Source organism: Panicum hallii, chromosome 2 (genome assembly GCF_002211085.1).
Source record: "Panicum hallii strain FIL2 chromosome 2, PHallii_v3.1, whole genome shotgun sequence".
NCBI classification, from domain to species: Eukaryota; Viridiplantae; Streptophyta; class Magnoliopsida; order Poales; family Poaceae; genus Panicum; species Panicum hallii.
In genome coordinates, this window is record NC_038043.1 from 49,572,347 (window position 1) to 49,597,921 (window position 25,575).

Sequence of the window (25,575 nt, forward strand, 5' to 3'; positions counted from 1 at the left end):
ACGTTACGTTACTTTGAATGGAATTGTCATATGCTGTGATTAAGTTATTCTTTGTGGAAGCAAGATTTTGGTCCTATTTGTTTCATGATCAGATAATATAATCCAACTTAAATATATGCTATAATATATAATCTGAAATAAGCATACGTTGAACAACTTTTATGAGATTATGATAATCTGGAGGTATAAGTGAAGAATAATGAGGTGTTTGCTGTCCATATGAGATTATATAAGCTAGAATATAGAAACTATAGGGCAAACAAACCGGCCCTTATTCATCAAGTTTCAATGGCAAAAAATACGAAAATACAATTCTAATGAAATAACTAAGGAACATAAAGGAAATTAATAGTACTTGATTAACCAAAGAGTCCACGTTGAATACGATTAACAAGGAGCTAAATTCAGAATTTAAAAATGATGGAAATTAGTAACTGATTTTTGTGCTATGATTTTGTGTATCCGGATTATAACAGTGGATCTATTCCTTTTTTAGGATTTTGAATCACAATATATTTTATCGCGATCCTTTGAAACAAAATCCAACATACTTACATTTTGTTAATTCTTCATAAATTTTGGAAAGAAAGATTAAGATAGGACTTTGGTAACAGGTGATTTCCTTACTAATCTCTTCGTCCCACCACAGAATATTATGATGGAAAAACATAGATGATGCCTTGGTCTATGTTGGGACAAAAAAATTACAATGACATCACAAACAATACTATTTGCATAAACTTCTTTTAGAGTAGAATACAAATGTTATTACATCATGGTTACAAAGTCATGTTCGCTGATGCCTTCCCGATTCTGATAGCCTCCCAGGTAGTGTTCAGATTCTTCAGAGGTTTTCCAGACAGATGATTCCAGCAAACGTTGCTGCAATACTCTGATTGTTGCAGGGATCGTTGGATGCGCTAAACGAGATTCTTAAGGAGCCAGTACAGATGAATCGCTTCAGAGCAAAGTGAGCAGAAAATTCGCGTGCTAGTTTGTACTTTCTGAATTTCTTGCTTGGGTCATCTGTTGTGATTGATAACTACTAGCAAGGTTGCTTAGTGCAGTTCTAACCTATCTTTGACAAATTATAGCTGCTGTGCCTGTGCTCGCTTTCTTATGAAGCTAGCTGATATCTTTCGACAGTATTATAGTGGATGGATGCCATCCGTACTCAGAGGATCTGTGGAAAACAGTGAAGATCAACAGGATAACATTCATGGGTGTCAGGTTACGCGACTGCTGCAAGGTAAAGATACTGATATTGTTATTGTTTACTCCCCTGGAATCTTTAGCATTCCTATCTGATCCATTTTTAACACTCTAAATCTGTAAGTGATGAAGCATGTAGATGTGTTGCGTCTCATTTTGCTTCACGCGCTCCTGGTATGTGGCGCTTAGCTTTCTAAATCATACTAGTACCGTAATGGATGTAGCTCAAGATGTTAACCTGATATTCCTGATGTTATGAATGGCGAACAGTGTATTTTTTTTCACTTAATTCTTTCTTTTCATTATGAGATCAGCGACAATTACATGATTCAGGTTTTAAAAAATTCTTATTTCCTGCATAGCAATAATTCAAGTAAGTTAACTGCTGCTTGCGGTGAAATTACAGCATAATTTTCTATGGGCATACTTTTTAGGGAACATAGAAACCAATAAATTTGAGAATAAGGTGCACCCTTTACTTTGCAAGGCAACACAAAAGAACCCATTGCTCAGCTTCTTCGTTGACTGATTCAGGTTCCTAAGGTTGATCAAGAAAATGCAACACCTGGCATCGAACCAAATGAAACTCTGAGGACATTTCGGTCTGGTGAAGTGCTGCGACCAAGCCACAAAAATAAACGGCAGGCAATTATCTCTTGCAAACAGTCTTCTTTTTGTTCCTCGTCAGACCATTATGGGCATCTTATCTGTGACTTTCGAACTTTAGCATGCTCAGGAAGCAGGTTTCATAATGGTAGCCTAATTCATTGAAGACTGACAATCCTTTTCTATCGATCGCTGTAGGTGTACTTTGGGCAAAATCTAGTCTGCAAGGAATCCCTTTCAGCAAATGGGAAAGGAAGGATCATCAAGGTAGGCGACCCGGTCTATGTTCTGCAGTCATTCTCTTCTCGTGATGAAGCTCCAGTCTGAAACTACTATGTAACAACTGCCTCCTGTTTGTTGTCATATTGTGTGTGCAAGGGAGTACCAGCTAGATGGATAATTGTTGCTAGCAACATCTATGTATATTTTCAGAAATTCAGAAACTGTGTGTGTGGTTGTCTGTCCAAAGTTCAGACATTCTGAAATTCAGAATCTGTGTTGTATGCATGCAACGAACTCATATCTTAAAACCTTTCATGGCATCCGAAAATGCACGAATTGCAGGTGAGTCAGTTTAAATCAAACATACGAGAATGATTCTTTTAATGCCATCTTATTGCTAGTGGTTAGAAACTGGTGTCAGTGCCACATGCTGAACTTGAAATTATCAAGTGAAAAGAAAAGACACAAGTCACTGCCTTTCTTCGCACGGCGCCTGGAGCTCGTGGGCTGGAGATCCGTACTCCATGGCCGTCGGCCGTTGTCTCATCCTCCTCATCCATCTCTCCTCTCTTCAACCTTCTTGTTCTTATCATCAGTTGAGTGCGGGAGTATAGATTGGTGTTGATAGGCGGGCCATGGGCGCACCGAGGCGCGGTCAGGGTGGTTCGCCGGAGCCACCTAGTATAACTGTGAGGAATCAGGATCTTCCTGTACTTGTGTTCGTGAGCTTAATTTTCAGTCCGATTGGGCAAATCAGTACTTTAGACCTTTTGTTCTTCAAATAGAATAACTGGCTGCTTTCTAATTAGGTTGCTGAAGTGGTTGATCCCAGCCTGGAAATAAAACATGCTGCGCAAAAAGAAAAAAAAGACATGCTAATATCCACAATAAGAAATGCATAAGGATTCTCAAGGTAAAATAAAAAACTTGTCATCTGAAAGTAATAAGGGAGTCACTTTCTGCAGCCAATTGACAGCGGAAGTTTTCACAAGTTCATTACTTAATTTGTAGTTTCAGGTCCCTAAGGAGAGGAAGCCAATCTACATATATATTATTATCCACTTGACTAGCCATACCAAAACCATAAAAAGGTAGAAATGTTTCTGGTATTTCATCTACCAATTTCGGCAAAAGTTAGACTATTCTGAACTGAATGTACATTCGAAACTTTGGTACGTGAGGAGTTGTCGCGATCAGGAGCAGAGAAATCCTAAGAACGTCAACACTACAAGGGAATATATTGCAAGCCTGAAGCTACTGCACATAGAACTGTAGAAGCTCCATTGCCTCCTGCGGAATCGTAGCTTGGTGCTGGGTCCATGGCACATGCAGGCATACAGCTTCACTCATGGGCCATTGCAATAAAATGATGAGAGTGAATAAGCACTATGTTCCATGGAAGAGTGAAAGAGCACACTGGCAAGCATGTGTATGTAAAGAACTTTCAGAATGGAACTCAATTGGTGGGGGAAGGCAGGAAACCCTGCAGACATTTCGGTCCGGTGAAGCGCTGAATCCAAGTCACAAAAATAAACGGCAGGTAACTGTCCCTTGCAAACCGTCTTGTCTTTATTCCTCGTCAGACTATTGTGGGCATCTTGGCGTTGCTAATTCAGGATGCTCAGGTAGTACGTTCATAATGGTGCCTAATTCAGTGAAGACTGACCATCTTTTCATCGATCGTTATAGGTGTAGTTTGGGCTAAATCCCTGTCAGAAACTGTTCAAACTTCAAAGGAAGGATCATCAAGGTTGGCGAATGGCGACCCGGTACAGTCACTCTCTTTTCCTGATGAAGCTCCAGCCTGAGTATCTATTACGTAACAACGTCTTCCTGTTTGTTTTCATACTGTGTCTGTGTGTGCAAAGGACTACCAGCTAAATGGATAATTGTTGCTAGCAACAGCTTTGTATATGTCAAACAGATTTCAGACATTCAGAAATGGTGTGTGTGGTTGTCTGTCCAAAGTTCAGACATTCAGAAATTCATAAAGTCTGTTGTATGCATGCAACGAGCCCAGATGTTGAAACCTTTTATGGCATCCGCAAAAGCACAAATTGCAAGCCAGTTTAAATTAAACATATGAAGATGATCCTTTTAGTGTCATCTTATTGCTAGCGATTGGAATCTGGCATCAGTGCCACATGTTGAACTAGAGATTGTCAAGTGGAAAGAGAGGACACAAGTCACTGCTTTGCTTGCACAGCGCTTGGAGCTCGCGGCTTGAAGGTCCATGACTCCATGGCTGTCGCCGCCGCGGCCACCTCCTCCTAATCCATATCTCTCTCCTCTTCAACATTCTTCTTCCTATCATCCGTTGAGACGGGAGTATCGATCGTGGTGGAGATACGAGTTAACCGGCAGGCGGGACATGGGCGCACCGAGGCGGGATCAGGGTGATCCGCAGGAGCCGCCATGGCCGGCCAGCTTGAGGTCGCGCGGTCGTGGATGTACACGGCAATCGAAGGTCACGGGGCCGCGGCAAACCGGGAACAACCGGTGGCGGTGATCTGGCACTTTACACAAATCCTATCGATTGCTTTGAAGATCATCCATTTACTCAGCGATACCTTTCAGAATGCATTGTGAGTTCAATTTTTTCTTTTTTGCTCCAACTTCATCGTTTCAGCTTTTTTTTTTCCCTTCCCGCGACATAAGTATTTGGTATGCTCAGATATTCAGTGTAATGTTTGATTACCATCTGCAGCTTCGAGGAATCAGGATATTCCTATACTTGTGTTTGTGAGCTTAATCTTCAATCCGATTGGGTAGATCAGTACAGTATTTCAGACCTTTCTAATTATATTGCATGTGTACCAGGAAATCAAACATGCTACGCTGCAAAAAAGAAGAGCTGCTGATATCCACAGTAAGAAATGCGCAAGGATGCTCGAGGTAAAAAGGAAAAAACTTGTCATCTGAAAGTAATAAGGGATTATCACTTTCTGGAATCAATTAATTGACAGCGTAAGTTTTCGCAAGGTTATTACTTTATTTGTAGGTTCCTGAGGGTACAGGGAAGCCAATCTACATATATATTATTATCAACTTGACTAGTCATACTAAAACCATAAAAGGTAGCAACGTGTTCTGATATTTCATCTATCAATCAATTTCTACGAAAGTTAGGCTATTCTGAGCTTAAGAACATGCATTCGAAATGTGAGGACTTGTAGTGATTAGCAACAGAGAAACCTTAGAAGCTCAATAATATAAGGGAATATACTGCAAGCCTGAACACACTGCACATGGAACCTCCATTGCGCTCTGTGGAACAATAGCTTGGAGCCTGTTCCATGGCACATACAGCTTCACTCATGGGCCATTGCAATTAAATGCTGTGGATGAACAAGCAAGATGTTTCATGGAAGAGTGAAAGAGCACACTTAGCAAGTGTGTGTATGTAAAGAACTTTCAGAATGGAACTCTGATTGGTTGTGGAAGGCTTGATCCAAGCAAACCTGTAAGTGTACGTGGTTGAACTTGTCACTGAACTGGGATATCCTATATTTGGTAGTCTGTCAAAAAGAGTTCACAGCCCTAATTTTTATCATGCCAAAAGCTTTTATGCTTTTTTTTTGTAAGTTTCACATTTCTGTTTCCAACTTGAAAGGGAAGTAAACAGGATCACCTGATCACGTAGATGCAAAATGTGGCACTCCTGACCTTCTGGAAGCCGTGTGGAAGGATCCAGGTGGATCTCCCAGCAGAAGAGCTTATAACAGACAACCAGAACTGTGCCGATATTGCTCTGCAGTGCTGCTGAGCATCACATCATGCGTACTCGGATCAATCCTTACCTTTCTTGTTTCCCAGACGCTCTGAAGGACAGGTTGTCTGTCTATCCTTTTATAATTCTTTCCTTCATCTCTATTCCTAAGCCTGCTTGACGCTTTCCCTCCTTTTGTACTCTCCTGGTGAAGCTTTTCTGGAACTCATACATCACCATTTCTTTATGTCTAAAACAAGCTCATCAAGCTTGGAGGACTGATTCATTGGACATTTTCTTCACCAGGGACAACAATGCCGCCAGTGAATAGTGGTGCAGCTGGACCAAGCTCCACCTCCACCCAGGATGGACCTGCTGCCACCACGAAGAAGCGCAACAAGCCTCGGTGTAAGTTTCCTCAGATAAAATAAAAGCAAATTTTATATTTCTGTCTGCAGCCTGAATTGTTCTCCTTAGCATCGACTGAGTCTAGAGTTGTTTATGATATCTGTGATAGCTTTTGCAATTTTTTTTTTGTTTGCAAAGGATCCCTTCTTTTCCTAAATTAGAGGAGGGTCGTTTATGAAGCTAGAAGTAGCCTAAAGCAGTCTATTTAATGGGGTACTTTGGTGTTACCTTTGTGGTTTAAACTTCGGATAAGTACTTACTGCTATCTTTTCAATTGATGTTGAAGATTGTCGGTTTACTCAGCAGCAGCTTCGAGGAGAATGCAAACCTATACTTACGTATCCCATTGTGAGTTCATGTTTTTCTTTTCACTTCATTACTTAGTTCTAGCACAAGTTCACAACACGAATATGGTTTAGGAATTCAATATGTGGTGGCTATCTGTAACTTGAGTTTGTGGATGATCAGGCTATTTCTGTAATTGCGTCTGTGGGCATACTTTTTATTCTGATAGGTCTTGGTTGCACGGCAATCTCGAGTAAGGTATGTTCGTGCTGTGATGTGCATCATACAGATCTGTAGTAGATACCCAGCTCTTAAAATTCAAGTCTCGAGTGACTTCCTGCCTTGAAATAGGTTGTTGAAGTGGCAGATCGATATGAGACTGCGTGCGTACCAGAAAACATGCATAATAATCCAGTTGCTTATATCCAGAACCCTTCACAAGATAAGTCCTGTACAAGGTTGCTCAAGGTAAAGCTAAAGCAGTTGTCGAATGGAAGTAAAAAAGACAGAAGGTTCTCTTCTGCTTTCAAATGACAGTGAAAGTTTTCATAAGATTAGGCTATATATTCTTGTCTTTACAGGTTCCCAAGGATATGAAGAAGCCAATTTACGTATATTATCAACTCGACAGGTTCTACCAGAACCACAGATGGTAAACAAAACCGTGGCTGATCACTTCTCCTGACGAATTCCCACAGAAGCTAAACTCAGCCGGCTCTTCTCTTCACTCTTCAGGTACGCGAGGAGCCGGAACATCAGGCAGCTGAGGGACCCCAAGAGTGCCAATGACACGAGACGCTGCAAGCCTGAGGCTACCGCGAACGGAAGACCCATCGTCCCCTGCGGGCTCGTGGCGTGGAGCCTGTTCAACGACACCTACAGCTTCGCTCGCCGCAACGAGACGCTGGCGGTGAACAAGCGAGGCATCTCGTGGAGGAGCGAGAGGGACCACCTGTTCGGCAAGCATGTGTACCCGAGGAACTTTCAGAGCGGGGGACTCATCGGCGGCGGGACGCTTGATCCGAGCAAGCCTGTAAGTTCGTCCCGAAGTTGCTCCTGGAACAGCAGGCGGTCGAAAATCTTTTTGGTTGCTTCACCTTGGGTGTTCGCCAACTCTACGCTCAGCTGAGCGAGCAGGAGGATCTGATGGTGTGGATGCGGACCGCGGCGCTGCCGACGTTCCGGAAGCTGTACGGGAGAATCGAGGTGGACCTCCGCGCCGGCGAGGTGGTCACGGTGGCCGTGCAGAACAGGTACAACACGTACAGCTTCGGCGGGGGGAAGGCGGTGGTGCTGTCGACCGCCGGCGCGCTGGGCGGCAAGAGCAGCTTCCTCGGGCGCGCGTACCTGGCCGGCGGCGCGGCGTGCCTCGGCCTGGCGCTGCTCCTCACGCTGCTCGGGCTCTTCTGCCCAGTCCCAGTGTGAGTGGCCCACCGATCGAGCAGCAGCTGCCTTGCTCTCAACGCAAGGCGTTGCTCGATCCATCGGAGATTCAGATTCCTCTCTGTTCGTCTGACATTGTCTAGCTTCCGTGCTGATTGCTATTGGTTGGCTGTGCTTGCAGCGATGAGGAACCCCGGCTCGGGCCTGCACGACGATGATCGCGCTCCCAATCCAGTGCATAAGCGTCCTACGCTGATCGGTGATTTCAGCTTTGGTCCGTAGCTGTGTTTGTAATGCACACCCAAAAATCAAGAATAATGTACAGCCAGCAGTCACAGCCTCACAGGAACTGGCTACTGTGATGTAATCTGATGTCAGTTCCAGTTGTTTGACTTGAAATTATCTATAAAAATTTTCTAGTAAAAGGAGAGAAGGATGAATAAATAAATAAATAAATATCTTGCTGCCGTACATGTCGGCCACCACACATTCTACTCTGTGGCACGTGGCAGACTGCGTCATCTACTCTGTGGGGAAATGATGCCATGATTCACTGGGCTCAGATTTGCTCTGTGCCGCTTCACCTGCAGTAGCAGACTAGCAGTACTCTGCTCTGCTGCGCCCAGGCCTGCCTGCCCCACCCGACCCAATGGAGAAGGCCGCCTCATTCCTCTCCTCGCTCCTCGGTGGCGGCGGCGACGCCGGGGGGCCGGCGGCCACGGTGACGTCCGTCCTCATTTACCCCATCAAATCCTGCAGGGGCATCTCCGTGCCCCAGGCCCCCATCACCGCCACTGGTACCTTGCCTCCGCTAGCTGCTCTCCGTTCCATCGCCTCCTCTTCCTTCACTCGCTCGAGAAGACGCCTGCTTTTTCTCACTCCGCATTGATCCTGGCGCAGGGTTCCGGTGGGATCGGCAGTGGATGCTCGTCAACTCCAAAGGGCGAGGCTGCACCCAGAGGGTGGAGCCCAAGCTCGCGCTCATCCAGGTGGAGTTGCCGCCGGAGGCCTTCGCCGAGGACTGGCAGCCCACGCCCAACGACCACATGGGTATGGGGTTTCTGCTCAATTGTTCAGTTCTCTGATTCTCTCCATGACTCTATGAATCCTCCAGTAGACAGCAACTACCCGTACAGTGACAAATGCTTGTTGATTTGCTATAGTCGAATGTAACTGCACATTTTCTGCCAACAACAACAACAAACAAACAAATAAATAAATAAATAAAGTAAAAAAGGTCAAGCGCACAGAACTACTAATTGTAATACTCGCAAAAAGAAAAAAAGAATTACTAATTGTACTAACTTATCTGCAAGAAATCGAAACATTTGTCCACAAAGAGAACTGAAACTACGGCTACTTTTATTTGTGATCTGTCCTGTTGCCTTTCTAACATTTGAAGTATTCCTCTTGCTTCCAGTTGATTGGCTGTTATTCAATAGGCGTTAGCCCTTTTATTCTCATTTTACTTAGGACAAAAATCCTAAAGTTGCCGTTTTTATTCAACCCACTACATGCTGCAGTTGTCAGAGCACCTGGAATGGAACCATTGAAGATCCCTCTTGCTTCAGAATGCGCCACAATCTATGATGTATCTGTTTGGGAGTGGTCTGGCTCTGCTTATGATGAAGGACCTGAAGCAGCCAAATGGTTTTCCACTTTCCTTGGGAACCCAACTCGACTGGTGCGCTTTAAAGAAGGTGCAAACCGTTGTTTCCAGCAAACCTTTCCACTTGCCTGGAATTATTTTGCTAGATGAGATCTTCTATGCTACTTATGGAGAACTTTGATTTTTCTATATTTTTTTAACAGAGTCGGAAACTAGACTGACCGACCCTGACTACGCACGAGGTTACAACGTCATGTTTTCTGATGGCTACCCATTTCTGATAACCTCCCAGGTGTTGTTCTTCATTCTATTTTGTAGTTTGCAGATGAAAAACTATCTGCAAATGTTGCTAAAACAAAAAACTTTACCTAACAATGCAAGTTTATTTTCAGGATTCACTGGATGCGCTAAATGAGAAACTCGAAGAGCCTGTACCAATTAACCGCTTCAGACCAAAGTGAGTTGCGCATTGTATTTTTCTGAATGACTTCTTTAAGGATAATTGGTGTGGTTGATAATTATAACAGTTACTTTGTGGAGCATTGACCTATCGATTTTGTAATTCATGTGCTTGCTTTAATTCTTATTAAATTAATTTCTTTTGACAGTATTTTAGTGAAGGTATGCCACCCATACGCAGAGGATCTATGGAAAACAATAAAGATAAACAAGCTAACATTTCGAGGTGTGAAGTTATGCGGCCGTTGCAAGGTAAAAATACTTTTTTTTCAAAATAAATCCACCTACATATTTCATTGATCAAGATGGAGGCTGTAAAAAGCACTGTCATCCCAAATATCCCTGGCATACCAGGGTGAGTTCACATCAGAGAGGTGGATCATTATGTATCAACAAGGTAAAAATACTCTAGCTGTGAAGATAATTATGAAATGCCTATGTGAAAGCAAACATGGTAGTTAATAGGAGGTTCAGTGTCTCAACAAGCTTGTTGTATGATTGGAGATCTACTGAGTTGTTACTCTGTAAATTATCCTTTTTTTCTTTTCTTTTTCTTCTTTGCATTGTCAAATCAGCGACAAGACTATGGTCCTAGGGTGTGGCTTCAAAATTTTTATTTACTGCGTGGTTACATCATCTATTGAGTTATGTGATAATGTTAGTAAGTTGATAGCTAATAATAGTTAGTTCTGCTCTTATGAGGTAATCTTTGTAAAATTGTCATATAATTCATGCCGACTATAATTTCCTGGAACATAGAAACCAATAAGTTCAGTATTACAATGTGCATTGTTTAACTGGGCAAGCCAATTATATAGATAAAACTTATAGTTTATTCATTTTGTGCTGGCTGATTCAGGTGCCTACAATCAATCAAGACACTGGAATACCTAGTCCTACTGAACCAACTGAAACGCTGCAGAAATATCGGTCTGGAGAAGTGCTGCTTCCAAGCCACAAAAATAAACGTCAGGTGATTTGTCACTCGCGATCTTATATGTGCTGTTTGTTACTCCACCATGTTCATCAAATAGGTTAACAATGGCCTAAATCATTGAACATCCGTCGTTTTGATCGATTTCCATAGGTGTACTTTGGGCAAAATGCAGTCTGCAAGGAATCCCTGTCAGCTAATGGCGAAGGAAGGATCATCAAGGTTGGCGATCCCGTTTATGTCACGCAGTCATTCTCTTCATCTGGTGAAGTGCCAGCCTGAGTGATGAATCAGGGCTACGTAACAGCCACTTCTACTCTGTTGCGTATGCAAAATACCATGAACTGTATATTCAACACGGATCTTAGTGATGTACATGTGTGTCTGTTTGCAATCGAAGTCTGTCTGACAGAACTTCAGACATGCTGGTTGCCCAAAGAAATGTAGATAATCCGTTGAATTCATTTAGACAATTAACGTTTTATGGAGTCAGCAATGCACGATGACTGTCCCAATGTGATTAGAAAGGTAAGCAATGCACGATGACTGTCCCAATGTGATTAGGAAGGTAGCAGTCAGTTGTATTCTAAGAAACCTGTATCCCCTTCCTTTTGCTGTCAGGCTGCAATCAATCATCATCAGAAGCTGATGTCAGTGCTTCCCATGAACCTTCAAATCTGTCTAGTGAAAGAAGAGGAGAGATCTTTTCAAAAAAAAACAGAAGAGGGGATCATGGTGCCAGAGCTTGCGGCGCAGAGGTTCATCGTGGGCGGCGGCAGCACAGCCTGCTCCTCCATCTCCCTCGTCTCCAGCATTCTTGTCATCAGCTGTGTGGTGGGTTTCGCCGTTTCGGGATGGGGAGACGGCCGGAGACCCTAGCCGCGAGGCGCGGGCGCGCGGATTGTCGCTGGAGGTCGGCGGCCGGTTCGGCCGTGGCGAGATCACGCCGCCGTTGTGAACCACGGCGAGTCGGAGCTGACATTTTACAATCTGGTATTTGTGATGTGACCCGAACATTTACACTAAACCCCCTAATTTGGATCGCGATCCAGTTTAGAGGGTTAAATGTAAAATACGATTCCGAACATTGTACAAACCCCCTAATTAATTAGCATCGCGGTTAGGGGTATATGTAACTTGTGATCTCAGTTTTTTGCAATACGGTCCCCCTTTTCCGGCAGATGCCCTCCGTGCGTTCTTCCCTTCTGCTCCGGCGACGGCGACGGCGACGGCCACTTCGTCGCCCCGAGTAGCCTCCGGTTCTCCGCTATCCAATTCCGCAACGGATATCCATCGCCGCGTCCCTCCTATCCATTCTCGGCGGCAGTCAGGCTTGTGCTCGCTTGGTGATGCTGCCCAGTGCCCCGCGTCCCGCGATGTGCGAGGGTCGCCGGCGCGGCGCTCGTTCCAAGTGCATTGTTTCAAGTTCAGAGACTTCCTCATCCTTCCTATTCTGGTCGCCGCGGCCTCCGTTCCCGTCTTGCGCGCCGGACCTCGTCGTCGCCGGTCCCCTAACATTTTTCTCTTTACGACGGAGGGACGTCTGGCTGCGCTGGGACGTCGGATGGGCATCTGACGGCGCGCACGTTCAGGAGAAGAAATACATCACCAAACGGCCCATAAACCAGCCCATCATCAAGTAATAAAAGCCCAGGTTGTCTACACACGGGACACGGCTTCCGTTCGCACCTTGCAGGAAAAAACAGAACGCCGCTTTCCAGTTTCCACCGCGCATCTCGCCGCCGCCCACCGCGTCGTCGGGTGTCATGGCTCGCTCGTCGCCGTTCAGCACCGCGGGGTGCCGCACCTTGCTCTTTTCCTTCCACCGAGCCGGATACCGTCCCTCGCTCTCCAGCATTGCCTGGGCCTTGCCATCAGTACGTCATCGTGGAGTGGTTCTGAGTTCTGACGGCTCGCCGCCGGCGAGGGGTCCGATCACTGCTGCGGCTGTCAAAGGGGGGTCACCCCGCAGCACCGCCGCATGGAGGGCGGCTGGTGATGCCCATCGCAGGAGGAAGGGTGCCAGGCTGGTGAAAATTTAGCTTGTCTGGCTGCTGCTGTGCTGCCGGCCTCGCTCAGAAAACTGCCCGCAGTGATGCAGGCTAGGCAGAGGCAATGTGATGTGGCTGCGCTGCGCCGCGCCGAGCTTATTTCTCGGTTCTCCGATGCCCCGGCGGCGGATGGATGGAACGAGTGAGCAAGAAGACAACCACGAGTGTGGAAGATGAGTAATTGGCTTGCTTGTAGGTCAAATAAGCAGGTACTTGACTGGCGGGGTGAACTTTCGCTTGCTTTGACGAGCAGGCCGTTCGATGTCCAGCGAACGTACAGATATGACGGACGTCCCTCTCACATAGTTTCAACTACTGCAGAGGATCTCGTTCCCGTCGCCGGGCGTTACCTGTACTGTATTTATAACAAGGAACTCGTTTGAGTTCAACTGAAATAAGCGTTGCTTCTTCGAAGATGATCCATTTGGTCACCGACAGCTTGAAGATGCAGTCAGCATTCAGCAACAGGTTCCAGCATGCAAGATCATCTGTGCGGAACACTGACGGCCCGGCCTAAATGTTAAGCTCAATTGTTTCTCAAACCTCATTGTCCTTTTCAGTTTGGTTCAGAAATTCAGTGTATGACTACCAAGTACCATCTATGTATATTCCGGGAATTATTCCTGTACATAAATCATCAACTGGCCAAGTTTATAAGAACCACGGAAGGTAGAATTGCGACTGATATTTTACTGGATAATTTGCATGGGAGCTGAACTTTTCTGAACCGACGAACGTTTGTTGGAAAATAGAGATATCTAAAGACTGAAGACTCGTTATAAGCAGCTGAAAATGACAATACAGCTCCAGTCATGGTATCTAAATGCTGGGGGTGAAGATGAACATGTACGTAGTAAACTTCTCTTGTGCGCACAAAAGAGAAGAAGAATTTGTACACTGTGCAATTCAAGCAAACCTGCAACCTGTTAGGAAATGTATATGTCAGAGTTTCATCCCTAATTTTCAGCATGTCAAAAGCTATTCGTTTTTCTTCTGTCGTCTCTTACAATTTTCAGCTGCTTACTTTTCCTTTTTCCAACTTGAACAGCAGGAAGAACAGATGGTCTGGGATGCGAATGCGGCGCTCCCAAGCTTCTGAAGTTGTACGGGAGGCTTGAGTTCTGATAAGGCACTTGTCATCGAGTTTTGATGTCATTGCCTACAAATCATTGCTTCAAACATTTTCTTCTTGAAATACACGCATCTTCAGAGAAGGCTTGCATAAGGGTTCTGAACCAAGGATATGAAGCAGCCAGCCTGCATATATCATAAACTTGACATGTAGCAGAAGAGAACCATCCAAGGCAGAAATGCGGCTGCTATGTTACTGACCAATTCTCATGTATTGAAGACTATTATGAACTGAAGAACATACATTGGAAACACGGGTATGTGAAGACTGGGGGGAATTGAACCCATTGCAATAAGCAGATGAGGGATCTTGAGGAGGTCGAGGAATTACCGCGAACCTGAAGCTATTTCACATGGGAGCTCCATTATCCCCAGCGAGCTCGCACCTTGCTGTTCAACATCACAAACGGCATACGCTTTAGCTCATCGCAACTAAATGGTGAGGGTGAACAGGCAAGCATGTAGCATGTATGCCCAAACAACATTCAGAATGGCAAGAACCTCTCTGCAAAATCCAGCTTAAACAGCCAAGTTACCAAAATGGATGACCATGGTTTGCTCAGGGAAATCCAGCCTCTATGTGGCATGCTCAGACGACGGGCCTGTCTTGATCTTTTTTATGGCGACAGAAAAAGCACAAGTTCCAGGTGCATTGTTTTTTTTTCTTTCCCCAAAAAATGAAGATAATCGTTCGATGACATAAAACGTCAGTTCTAGTGGTTCTTCAGACTCGTAGCTGTTTCGTCTTAATTCACGCATGGATGAAAACTCGAGAAGAGAGATCGATGGTCACCGGATGTGGACGGCGGCGCAGTGACGTGTCGCGGCGAAAGCGACAGGGAATGTCAGCTCCGCCGTTTACATGGTGCGGACTCTACGCTACCGCCACCGGGAAATCATCACGACCACCGGTGACACTCACCACACGGTTCTCTTTCGATTAATCGGCCTTACTTAATTGCTAAACCTATCTCGATTGGGGCAGTTTATCTTACCTTTTTTCTCATTGGAAAAGATGCGTTTTTTTTTTCTTTTTGTCTAGGCGAGAGTTAAACAAATGCCGCCATGCCATCGCGCTGATGTTGGACGCATCCGCAGGCAGAGGCGCTGCACGAGACGGCACCGAGCCAGCCAAGAATCTGCTCCTGCTCCATCTCCCATTTCAGCCCCCATCACCTCACTACCCAGTACAGTCCACAAGCACCACGTGCCATCTTCCTTCTTCCAGCCTACCGAGGCGGGCGATAAGCCATGGCCATGGAGAAAGCCGCCTCCTTCCTCTCTTCCCTCCTCGGCGGCGGCGGCGGCGATGGGGAGCCGGCGGCGACGGTGAAGTCCATCCTGATTTACCCCATCAAGTCCTGCCGGGGAATCGCCGTGCCCCAGGCCCCCATCGTCTCCACTGGTATGCGGCCTCTGCACTCAGCTAGAGCTAGTCCGTCCATCGCGTTCTCTTCCTCCCTGAGATGTCCGAGTCACGGGCTGTAATCTGGTGGCGGCCGCGCAGGGTTCCGGTGGGATCGGCAGTGGGTGGTGGTGAACGCCAAAGGGCGAGCCTACACCCAGCGGGTGGAGCCCAAGCTCGCGCTCGTCCAGGTGGAGCTGCCGCCGGAGGCCTTCGCCGAGGACTGGCAAGCCACGGCCGACGACCACATGGGTATTCTTCTTCGGACTCATTTCTCTGATTGTTCCGCATGTATAGACTACAATAGCACTGCAATGCCCCGACTGCTAGTACCTGTTACTCATCTTGCTAGCGGGCAATGGAACTAATTGTACGAACAACCTTAATCCATGCTGATCAATCCACAATTGCTAGCAATTACTCTGTACGGAAAAGGCTATCGCTCTGCTAAATGTTTGCCAAAGTTTTTTTTAAAAAAAAAAAAGAGGCCAAAAGTTTATCAGTTCATGAACATGACATGTTCGGTTTCACATGTGCACTCTTTCCCGTTAGGTCTCCATATTCAGTTTCAAAGGAGACCCCTAAAGACAAATTTTTATCCACACGTCTCCAAATCTTGCAGTAATCAGAGCACGCGGAATGGAACCATTGAAGATCCCTCTTGCTGCGGAACGCACCACAATTGATGATGTCTCTGTGTGGGAGTGGTCTGGCTCTGCATACGATGAAGGAGCCGAAGCAGCCGAATGGTTCTCCACTTACTTTGAGAAGCCAAGTCGACTGGTGCGCTTCAAAGAAGGTACCAACCTTGACATTTCCCTGGAGTAGGTCTGCTCAGTTAGAGGATCTTCTCTGTTACTTATGGACAAAGCTTGTTCTGCTTCATTTTTGACAGCGTCGGAAACTAGACCGACCGATCCTGATTATGCCCAAGGTTACAAGATCATGTTTACAGATTGCTTCCCGTTTCTGATAGCCTCTCAGGTACAGTTCATGAGTTCATACTTCTATTCAGTTTCGAGATAAGTGTCCTGTAGGAATGTTGCCAAACACAAACTTGCAGTTCATGATGCCCGTTTACTTGTGTTGCAGGGCTCACTGGATGCACTAAATGAGATTCTTAAAGAACCTATACCAATGAACCGCTTCAGACCAAAGTGAGCATCACGCATATTCACTTGTAATTTTGTTTTCTGAATAGATTGTTTTTAATTGGGTTATCCTGTTGCAGTTGATAGCTAGCTGGTTACTAACTGCGTACATACCTTCTTACTAAGCTGATTTTTTGGCAGTATTTTAGTGGATGGATGCCAACCATACTCAGAGGATCTATGGAAAACCATAAAGATAAACAACCTAACATTTCAAGGTGTGAAGTTATGCAACCGTTGCAAAGTAAGATGCTGTCACTAATATTCTCCTAGCTTTGAAGTTGATTATGCAGTTTTTGTCTGGAAAGGAACATGATAACTGATGAAAAAAATTCAGCGGTCCAACAAACATGGCTTTATGGTCCCATTGTTGAACTACGTGATTGTATGATAATCTTATTCTGATATCTTTTATGTCGCATGTATGATCTATTAAGTACTTATCCCGTCAGTCAATTTATCGTATCTGTACGCTGTAGTATGGTTAATGAGTTATCTGTGGATTTCAAACAATATAATGATGGTTTTCATGTCACATAGAAACTGAGAAATTGGATACTCTGATAGTCTGATGGCACCTTTTACTTCAGCAAGCCAAAAAATCTCTGTTGCTTAATTACTGTTGTTGACTAATTCAGGTACCAACCATTGATCAAGACAATGGAATACCTGGCACTGAACCAACTGAAACTCTAATGACATTTCGGTCTGACGAAGTGCTGCGTCCAAGCCACAAAAATAAACGGCAGGTAATTGTATCATGCAGCTCATTTCATCCGTTTGGACCGTTACGAAGTTGTGTGTGGCCTTGCAAGTTTTTACTTCAACATCCTCAGGACCACTGAGAACTGAACATTTTAATCGATTTCTCTAGGTGTACTTTGGTCAGAATTTAGTCTGCAAGGAATCTCTATCAGGAAACAGCAAAGGAAAGATCATCAAGGTTGGCGATCCAGTTTATGTTCAGCAGGCATTCACTTCTTCTAATGAAGCCCCAGCCTGAATCAGGGCTTTTCAGTTTCCCATGTGCAATAGACTATAGTAACATTTAAACCAAATTGTCAACAAAACGTGAGAAATGCATTTGTCATGTGCATTGTGCTCAGATTAAAAGAAACAGCAGGCTGTTACTATTGGATGATGCAATAAAAGGATTTTCCACTGCACACTACTCATGAATTAGCTGTGCCTGTGCCTTCATCAGAGACTTATTAACCACTATGAAATTACATTCCTTATTCAGAATAATACAAAACAATAAGAAGTGTGTACCAAAAAGAGGGGGAAAGGAGTTAGAAACCGTCTAAATAGGATGGATGAAGTCTTTTACCCTATACAAAATCAGTGATCCACTGCAACTGCCCTCACAATCATTAGAACAGCATGTACCTCTAGTTCTTCTAATCTTCAGAAAATGTTGCTTAGGGGTCCAGCTCCTAAAGGACCCTGTGACGGATCACATCAAAATGTAATGGCAGCCATCGTAGCCTGAAAAAGAAAAGGAAAATCATACCAGGTTAGATTACATGCCCTGAGCTGAAGAAACTGTTGTTGGATTCTGCAACGTTTGTGCAGTGTGCATTGTTGGTTTCTGCTACTGAGATGGCTTACTTGGGTCCTTGGTGATGAGCATGGCAGTGCCGCCGAAGTCGCAGGTGGCGCCGTTGGCCTTTGTGCGCTGCCAGTAGCTGTTGAAGGCGAAGGAGGCGTGCGACACCATGGTGTCCGGCCGAAAGCACGGGCCCGACGTCTGGATGGAGTCGCAGTCCGCTCCCGAGCCGCACGCGTAGTCCATGGCCTGCTGCACGATAGGCCCCGGCACCGACGGCTTAGCCACGCACCACTCCGAGCCCACCGTCCCCCCCGGCGACGGCGTCGCGAACGGGGGCGGGAACACCACCGGCGGCATGAAGCCGCCCCCTGGGGAGGGGACGGCCCCCGGCGGCTCCGGCGCGTTCTCCGGCGGGCCCGGCACGATCCCCGGAGGGTACGGTGCGTAGATCGGCGGGCTCGGGACGAACCCTGGTGGCTCCGGCGCGAACTCCGGCGGGCTCGGGACGAGTCCAGGCGGTTCCGGCGCGTATTCCGGCGGGCTCGGGATGATCCCGGGCGGATACGGCGCGTAGATTGGCGGGCTCGGCACGTATGCTGGTGGCTCCGGCGCGTAGTACGCCGGTGGGCTCGGAACGTAGGTTGGCGGCTCCGGCGCGTACTCCGGCGGGCTTGGTTCGTAGGTTGGTGGCTCCGGCGCGTACTCCGGCGGGCTCGGCACAATGCTCGGTGGGGTCGGTTCGTAGCTCGGCGGGCTAGGTTCGTAACTAGGTGGGCTTGGGACGATTTCCGGTGGGCTCGGCGAGATCTCCGGTGGGCTTGGCGAGATTTCTGGTGGACTCGGGGAGATCTCCGGTGGACTCGGGTACGGTGTGATTTCTGGTGGGCTTGGGGACACCTCAGGTGGGCTCGGGTACGGCGCGATCTCTGGCGGACTGGGTGCGACTTCAGGTGGGCTCGGGTATGGTGCGACTTCAGGTGGGCTCGGGTATGGCGCGACCTCTGGTGGGCTGGGGGTGATTTCTGGTGGGCTTGGGTAGACGATTGGCGGGAGCTGCGGCGTATCCGTGGGAGGTGGGCTTGGGCTGATATCTGGTGGGTTTGGGCTGATGTACGGCGGAGGGTAGTAGTAGTCCGTCTCCGGCGGCGGCGGGGACGAGTAGACGAAGGCCGGCGCCGGGACGGTGGTCGCCGACGGCGGCGGCGGCGCGTCCGGGGTGAGGCCGCAGTTGGGAGAGCCGGGAGGAGGAGGGGGGTTTGGCGGCCCGAACACGTCTCCGTAGGGAGGCATCACCGGCGTGCTGTAGTAGGGGTCAGAGGAAGAGTGGTGGTGGTGACGCACTCGCAGCTCCTCTGGTCTCAGCATTCTTGCTCCTCCTGTCCAATCAAATTGACAAGCTCTTGTTAATCATCTGGTAGCAATTCATTACTTCTTGTCGTAGCGAGTTAGTGGAAGGAATTGATAGCAGAAGGAAAAGTATGGAACGAGCAAGCAATGGCAGAAGCTTACTGAAGGAATGATACTGGTAGAATAAATGAATCTTTTGACAGTCATGTCAGAGTACTAGAACAAGATACTAGCAACTACTTGGTTGCTTGAATGATGACCCAAAAATTCTCGTACACAAAATCCAAATGCAATCTGAAGAACAGATTATCATGGAAGAAGGAGATGGACACATCACACGCACCACATCGCGCGACGAAGGCGAAGGAGACGAAGACGACGAAGAGCAGGCGCAACGGGCGCAGGCACGCGGTGCTCTCCTCCATGGCGGAAGGATGCGTGGCGACCGTGCGAGCCGTAGGTCCGGGGTTGTTATAGCAGCCATGCCCTGGTTAAACAAAAGGCGCCTAAAGCTGAGCTCGACAGACAAGTGAAGCAAGGGCTGAAGAGAGCAGTGAAAGAGTTGCCGAGACCGAGCCATGTGTGAGCTTTTCTGCCAGAGCCAAGCGCACCTCACTTGGGTAGCTGCTAGCTGGGGTAAAAGCGTCACTGTATACGAGTGAAGCAGCATGGAAATGATTGGATTCGTTGGTGATTTTGAGGTTTCGGATTCGGCTGCCGGCCCGGCGCCCTTTTCTCCTTTGGCAATCTTGGCACAGATGCTTGCTTCGTGCCCAGAGAAATGCAGATTGGGAAGGTCTCGCCCTCCCCTTTTCATTTGCTTGGGGATCACTCAAGATAGGCCCCACTCGGAATTGGGCACTGCTACTACTTGGTATAGTCATGCACACATCTTGTGACTTGTGAGGATCTACAGGTCTAGGGACTAAGGATGTAACTTGCAGCACCTAGAAACATACCTGGAACCATAAAAGAACCAGTTGCACATGACACTCAAGAGAGATTCTACATACAACAGTTTCCAACCAGGTTAAAGTTTAAAGGACGAATAATCAGGGCAGTGGAAAGAAAATTCCAAGATTGCATCATCCCTGATATTCTTGGAACAGTTGGGACACGTTATTAAAATAGGCAACAATTTGGAGTTTGCTTTGCAAACAGTAAAAACCATCAGGAACATATCATTAGGCTATAACAGGGCAGAACTTGCCACAATTCATCATCAGATTCCCAGTGAGGTAAAATAAAAATGGACCAAATAACTTCTAAAGACTAACATTCATTTCCTTCAGCTGGAAGGATACAAGAGCAAAAGCTCGACACCGTCCAACAAGTCAGAAACAGCACATTCTTTAACTGCAGTAACTCCATCGACTAACTAAATGAACAGGACCACTGCTGAAAGGCGATACATGCACACAGGCAGGGTCCATCGCCGAACTGAAAGGGGTAATCTACCAAGCAAGGCCCAGCTTCTTCATAGGGCCATGCGTCCTGCTAGCCGACTTTCTGATATTCTTCGATCAATTGCTGCGTCAACTGAGTTCATCTGTTCATACAAATCACGAAACAAAAAACTTGGTGTTAGATATGGTAGATGCCTCAGGAACAAAGATTCAAGCACCATCTCAGGCTCGCTGGCCAAATGAAAGCTGACCTGGAGCAAAACTCTTGCCACATTCTCGACCAAAATTAAGCTACAATAAATGCTACCGTATTGGCAGAACCTCAGCCACCTATTTTGCTACAAACCCATATTTGCATGCAGTGAATTGGCAATGAATAAAAATAATGCTTCAATTGAAATTAAATACATACAGATTTGCCAACCGTCCAGGGCTTGGTCGATAACCCTCAGGTCATTATCACAGCACCACGAGATTTGTCAGATTATAGAAAACTTACTATTAGGAAGAACAATGTAAATACCTACTTGGAACTCCTCATGTGCGCGAAATCAGCAGGATATAGGTGATCAATCAAATAAACACAGCGGAGACATTGTGAAAATGTAAAAAGGTAGCATAGAACACGAATCATCTCAGACTAACATTGCTATGACTGGATGAGCCTATTTCATATTCCCCACAAAACATTCAAGAATAACATACCCTTGTGACTGTAAGTTCACAACTGAGTAGGTAAACTGAGAATACTATTTTAATTTTCCATGTGCCAAAAAAATAAGTGAAAATGAAAGTGGCAGTTCTATCCACGGAACAAATAAGAATTGGCTGTAAACTGAGATGCTATTTTAATTTACCATTTAAGTTAGGCACAAAAGAAATGTCTGTATCACCAAATGTACCTATTGTGTCCATAGTATCACCAAGGAAAACAAAAGGACAAGTTCGTATTCCTATATAATAAACAAGTCAAGAGTAGTGAAACCTTCCAAGATGTTCACTCACTCACTCCTTACACACAAGCGCATGACGCAACATGCATGGCTAATAATGTCAGCCTAATATTAACATTTATCCTACCACCCTACAATGAACTGCCTAGATGAGAACAGCACAAAAAAAAAGATACAAATACCATGCATACACTTTACGTAAGAATTGGTTGAAAGCATCAAAACATCATATCTCTATCACTCAATGCAGAACAGCAGGGAACTTAAGTATGAGAAACTAAAATAATAGTTTAAACATAAAATACACAACTTACCTGGCTAGTTTCATCATGCACCTGATACTTGGGCAACGACAACCTTCTTTCCTCCTACAGAAGTCAACAAACAATCGAGATTATTAACATTTTCAAGTCATATTGCCATAATGCACCAAAAGCACAAGTAATCTAAAAGAACAAGAGATAAAGAGTAGAAGCATACCATTGACATTGCTTCATCATCCCACACCAGATAAACCTCATTTGTAGCTGGCTGGGTACCAGATGCTTTGTTATTGGATACTGCGGGTGAAGATCCAACTGCTGGACCACCAGTGCCTGGAAAAGGGGGGAAGCACATGTAATTAAGTTCATTGAGAGCATACCTTGCACCATGGACAAAAACAAATACTGGATAGACAAGCATCATTCACCTGAGTCCCATCATGACAATATATTGAAGTTATAAAAATAAAAAGGGCAATATACAGAACATTTCCTATCAAACTAGTTTCTCTTTCAGGATAACAAAAATAAAGTCATTTTAAGATGTGATAATAACAGTTATCTGTCTATGTGTGTCTTTGATTTCGTCTACACAAATTCAACAGTGCACATGCTGAAGTCAACCATATTTTCCCACAGGAAATGAAGACATAGGCATATAGCACACTGCACTACTGCACCATTGAAAAAAAGGGTTTAAAGATCAACTTACCTTGGTTATTGGCTCCATATCCAACTGCTGGAGGAGAGCTTGCCGAGATGGTTCCAGGTGCAACAGATGCTACAAATGGGGAACTTGCAGCTCCATTGACAACGGAAGTGTTAACAGGAAACAAAGGCTGGGAAATCTGAGGGGCAACAGGTGAAGGTACTCCTGGAGGAGCCATAGGAAACGATGTCTGAAGTACATTAGCAGGTGCTGATGTCATAGGAGTAGGCACATTCTGAATAGGAAATAGTGGCTGTTGTGGTGGCATCCCAGCAACTACTGGAGCAACTGAAACTGGTGGTTGTTGTGGGTATGCTACTTGTTGTGGATACCAAGCTTGTGCTGGTGGAGTAGGCCAAATTGGAGGTCGGGCCATCAAAGGATTCAGTGCAGGATTATAGCTGCCAGCAATGTGAAAGATTTAGAAAATTTCCAAAATGAGTGCTCATAATGATTACATATGGAATGGGGAACACAAATATTAAATTGTTGCAAGCAGACAGGAGGAAGCAAAGAACTTACATTGGAGGTGCTACACCATAAGCTGGTCGTGGAGGAAATGCCATGCCTAGCGAATTAGGCATAATAACAGGCCTTACCTGCGGCACTTCTACTTTGGCTACCTTTGCTGAAGGATCTTCCTCTGCACGTGAAACAGGTGTCAGGTAAAGTGGGAACTTATAACGCTCTTTCTGGAAAAATGTAAACTAGCGAGTTCAGCTCTTAAAGTCAATTTATTTCCTGTGCGTTGATAATCGATTTTCCTCTATGTGAGCCTTGTATGCTTGTTAAGAGTATTAAAGAAACCTCCGATATATAGTGTTTTCCTTGTGAGAAGACGACAAAACAACTGCTACTATCAAAAACAAGAAACTACAGAGACAGTGCCCTTCTAAATTCATGACAGTTTTCAGCATTCCCCAGTGATCCATAAAACATAGGGGGGACATAATACAGTAGAGAAACCGTCATACCTTCTCCATAGTGAGCAGCCAATACATGTGCAGGGATTCCTTGCATTCCAAAGATCTCAATATCTGTTGACTCCCTATCAGGCTTTGCATTAGGAACCCTGTAGCCAAAAATGGTTTAACATATCCGTAACTAACGGTTAAGAGTTGTTATTAGTGCACAAAGTTGTACTTGGAAAAAAAATGCACTTTTGTGGGAGTAACAGATAAGGCTAATAAACTCAAGTGAGAGGTTATCAAGGCTCACATGTTTGTAAACACCGACATGCTCAAATCAAGTATGACAGACATTAATAAAACGAGCAAAGCGCCAAGCTACGGGCTTATGCTCATAACAACTCCCAACACAAGCTTATCATCCAGAACAACACTCAGGTCATAATAAGAGGGGCTGTCGAAGAGGATTTAATTTCGAAAGACTAGAAAAAATTGAAAAATTGAAGGGAAGAGTAGAAAACTTTGGATGCACAGACAATGAGGGTGTTTCCCAAAATTCAGCCCTCAACAGTTGCGCCAATCAGGCGGCGCACGTGCAATCCACCGACTAAGCCGTGCAATAACAAGGGGCCAAAAACAGATCAAATCAAGCAGGGCAAAGCGCCGGCGGCAATCAGCGGAGCCGAGCCCCCAATCCACCCAACCGTGCCGGATCGAGGCGGGCGCGGATCGAGGAGGGAGGGGAGGAGCGGGAGGGAAGGGGAGGGCGTGTTCTCACTTTGTGACGGACTCCTTGTGGACCTGGAGGACGTGTATGGCCATGCCGGAGGCGGTGGAGAGCTTCTTGTGGCAGACGTGGCACTTGAAGTGCTTGGCCTTCTGGTGCTGGACGAGGATCTTCTCGTCGTCGAACTCGCGGTCGCAGTAGTAGCAGAAGACCTTCTCCACGCGCTTCTTCTTCTTCCCCATCGGCGCCCCCCCTCCTCCTGACGCCGCTCTCTCCTTCCCTCTACGGCGGCGGGGCCTGGGCTACAGGGCTAGGGTTTCGGCGAGGCCGGGGAGGCGGGGGAACGAGCGAGGGAGGGAGGAAGAAGGCGCGGGCGAAGACGCAGCGGACGCGGCGGCTCTCGTCTCGTGCGGGTTGGGGGCTTGGTCGGGCGGTGCGGGATTTGGAGGGGGCTCTTTGCAAATATAACACCGCGGACCGCGGTGCCCGTGTGCTGGTGGTGATTCGGTTTCGGGCTCTGACCGACGTGGGGGTGGACTTCCCCCCCTTCTCACGGCCTCTCCTTTAGGGCCTTGGACCAAGGCTCTTTCTTCTTAACCGACCATCTTGGCCCATTGGGAATCGTCCCCCCCGAGCTCCGAGCACGAAGAAGATAGCTGCTCTGCTAAGTGCTAAAATCAATCAGCAAGCCTGTGTCTGCGTTAACTGGAATTCTAGCGGCAACATCCACATGAATGGGCTTCATAACTTGGAAACCTTTCAGCTACAAAAGCTCCACAAGCCCAAAGGCGATCTGCAAACATGAATACCATGAAGAAGAGACACCGACGGCGACCAATCATCTAGAATCAACTCCACTTCGCATTGGGGGCCGGGTTGAATCCATCTAATGATCTGAGTAGTTATTTTGCATTGTTAACACGCATGAAAACAGAAAGGTTAGCTGTTCTCGAGGTACAAACGCGATGATGGGTCACTGCTCGTCATTTCTTATGATCGACATGAAAGCAGCCACAGAAGGCAGCAAAGAGCCAGGGACAGAAAGAGAATGGGAAGATATAGGAGAGGGTAGATCATACGGCAAAGAAGTAAAACACTCATTCGAATTCGATACTGGCATTTTATCAAGGGCAGAACAGGTATAT

The 25,575-nt window shown here is 46.2% G+C and overlaps 5 protein-coding genes across 8 annotated transcripts; 3 read left to right on the top strand and 2 right to left on the bottom strand.

Moving 5' to 3' along the window:
• Positions 1 to 6,031: 6,031 nt before the first annotated feature.
• LOC112882550 (ALA-interacting subunit 5-like) lies at positions 6,032 to 8,174 on the top strand. The gene is made up of 8 exons (XM_025947629.1): positions 6,032 to 6,157; positions 6,444 to 6,505; positions 6,626 to 6,700; positions 6,794 to 6,910; positions 7,024 to 7,094; positions 7,178 to 7,475; positions 7,568 to 7,863; positions 8,007 to 8,174. The coding sequence occupies exons 1-8, from the start codon at positions 6,064 to 6,066 to the stop codon at positions 8,041 to 8,043; spliced, it is 1,050 nt and encodes a 349-aa protein (XP_025803414.1). The 5' UTR covers positions 6,032 to 6,063; the 3' UTR covers positions 8,044 to 8,174.
• Positions 8,175 to 8,369: 195 nt separating this feature from the next.
• Positions 8,370 to 11,325, top strand: LOC112882551 (mitochondrial amidoxime reducing component 2-like). Its single transcript, XM_025947630.1, has 8 exons — positions 8,370 to 8,622; positions 8,726 to 8,875; positions 9,349 to 9,525; positions 9,638 to 9,726; positions 9,827 to 9,891; positions 10,043 to 10,145; positions 10,753 to 10,866; positions 10,981 to 11,325. Exons 1-8 carry the CDS (start codon positions 8,475 to 8,477, stop codon positions 11,107 to 11,109), a joined length of 975 nt encoding a protein of 324 aa, XP_025803415.1. The 5' UTR covers positions 8,370 to 8,474; the 3' UTR covers positions 11,110 to 11,325.
• Positions 11,326 to 15,095: 3,770 nt separating this feature from the next.
• Positions 15,096 to 17,731, top strand: LOC112883412 (mitochondrial amidoxime reducing component 2-like). The gene is made up of 8 exons (XM_025948708.1): positions 15,096 to 15,414; positions 15,517 to 15,666; positions 16,037 to 16,213; positions 16,310 to 16,398; positions 16,507 to 16,571; positions 16,707 to 16,809; positions 17,204 to 17,314; positions 17,440 to 17,731. Exons 1-8 carry the CDS (start codon positions 15,261 to 15,263, stop codon positions 17,566 to 17,568), a joined length of 978 nt encoding a protein of 325 aa, XP_025804493.1. The 5' UTR covers positions 15,096 to 15,260; the 3' UTR covers positions 17,569 to 17,731.
• A 106-nt stretch (positions 17,732 to 17,837) lies between these two features.
• On the bottom strand, positions 17,838 to 20,050 carry LOC112883411 (extensin-like). Its single transcript, XM_025948707.1, has 3 exons — positions 19,808 to 20,050; positions 18,177 to 19,493; positions 17,838 to 18,053 (listed from the first exon to the last, which is right to left on the bottom strand). Exons 1-3 carry the CDS (start codon positions 19,887 to 19,889, stop codon positions 18,022 to 18,024), a joined length of 1,431 nt encoding a protein of 476 aa, XP_025804492.1. The 5' UTR covers positions 19,890 to 20,050; the 3' UTR covers positions 17,838 to 18,021.
• A 556-nt stretch (positions 20,051 to 20,606) lies between these two features.
• On the bottom strand, positions 20,607 to 24,872 carry LOC112879866 (protein SUPPRESSOR OF FRI 4). 4 transcript variants are annotated; one of them, XM_025944283.1, is made up of 8 exons: positions 24,482 to 24,871; positions 23,770 to 23,867; positions 23,318 to 23,438; positions 22,799 to 23,196; positions 22,304 to 22,419; positions 22,138 to 22,191; positions 21,122 to 21,208; positions 20,607 to 21,013 (listed from the first exon to the last, which is right to left on the bottom strand). In XM_025944283.1, the coding sequence occupies exons 1-8, from the start codon at positions 24,670 to 24,672 to the stop codon at positions 20,942 to 20,944; spliced, it is 1,137 nt and encodes a 378-aa protein (XP_025800068.1). In that variant the 5' UTR covers positions 24,673 to 24,871; the 3' UTR covers positions 20,607 to 20,941. The 4 variants fall into 4 exon arrangements, 3 of the variants coding, with proteins under 3 accessions (XP_025800068.1, XP_025800067.1, XP_025800069.1); XR_003226203.1 differs by having other exon boundaries at positions 20,959 to 21,013; positions 21,283 to 22,191; XM_025944282.1 differs by having other exon boundaries at positions 20,607 to 21,208; positions 24,482 to 24,872.
• Between the last annotated feature and the right edge of the window lie 703 nt (positions 24,873 to 25,575).

Coding starts and splice junctions, on each gene's coding strand:
- LOC112882550 (XM_025947629.1), top strand. CDS start 6,064: ATGCCGCCAGTGAATAGTGGTGCAGCTGGACCAAGCTCCACCTCCACC. Junction 6,158..6,443: donor GAAGCGCAACAAGCCTCGGT/GTAAGTTTCCTC, acceptor TTGATGTTGAAG/ATTGTCGGTTTACTCAGCAG. Junction 7,864..8,006: donor CTCTTCTGCCCAGTCCCAGT/GTGAGTGGCCCA, acceptor CTGTGCTTGCAG/CGATGAGGAACCCCGGCTCG.
- LOC112882551 (XM_025947630.1), top strand. CDS start 8,475: ATGGAGAAGGCCGCCTCATTCCTCTCCTCGCTCCTCGGTGGCGGCGGC. Junction 9,526..9,637: donor ACTGGTGCGCTTTAAAGAAG/GTGCAAACCGTT, acceptor TTTTTTTAACAG/AGTCGGAAACTAGACTGACC. Junction 10,867..10,980: donor GCCACAAAAATAAACGTCAG/GTGATTTGTCAC, acceptor CGATTTCCATAG/GTGTACTTTGGGCAAAATGC.
- LOC112883411 (XM_025948707.1), bottom strand. CDS start 19,889: ATGGAGGAGAGCACCGCGTGCCTGCGCCCGTTGCGCCTGCTCTTCGTC. Junction 19,494..19,807: donor CGCCTTCGTCGCGCGATGTG/GTGCGTGTGATG, acceptor TTGATTGGACAG/GAGGAGCAAGAATGCTGAGA. Junction 18,054..18,176: donor GCTCATCACCAAGGACCCAA/GTAAGCCATCTC, acceptor TTTCTTTTTCAG/GCTACGATGGCTGCCATTAC.
- LOC112883412 (XM_025948708.1), top strand. CDS start 15,261: ATGGCCATGGAGAAAGCCGCCTCCTTCCTCTCTTCCCTCCTCGGCGGC. Junction 15,667..16,036: donor CACGGCCGACGACCACATGG/GTATTCTTCTTC, acceptor CAAATCTTGCAG/TAATCAGAGCACGCGGAATG. Junction 17,315..17,439: donor GCCACAAAAATAAACGGCAG/GTAATTGTATCA, acceptor CGATTTCTCTAG/GTGTACTTTGGTCAGAATTT.
- LOC112879866 (XM_025944282.1), bottom strand. CDS start 24,672: ATGGGGAAGAAGAAGAAGCGCGTGGAGAAGGTCTTCTGCTACTACTGC. Junction 22,192..22,303: donor ATGATGAAGCAATGTCAATG/GTATGCTTCTAC, acceptor TGACTTCTGTAG/GAGGAAAGAAGGTTGTCGTT. Junction 21,209..22,137: donor TGCATGATGAAACTAGCCAG/GTAAGTTGTGTA, acceptor ATGGGTTTGTAG/CAAAATAGGTGGCTGAGGTT.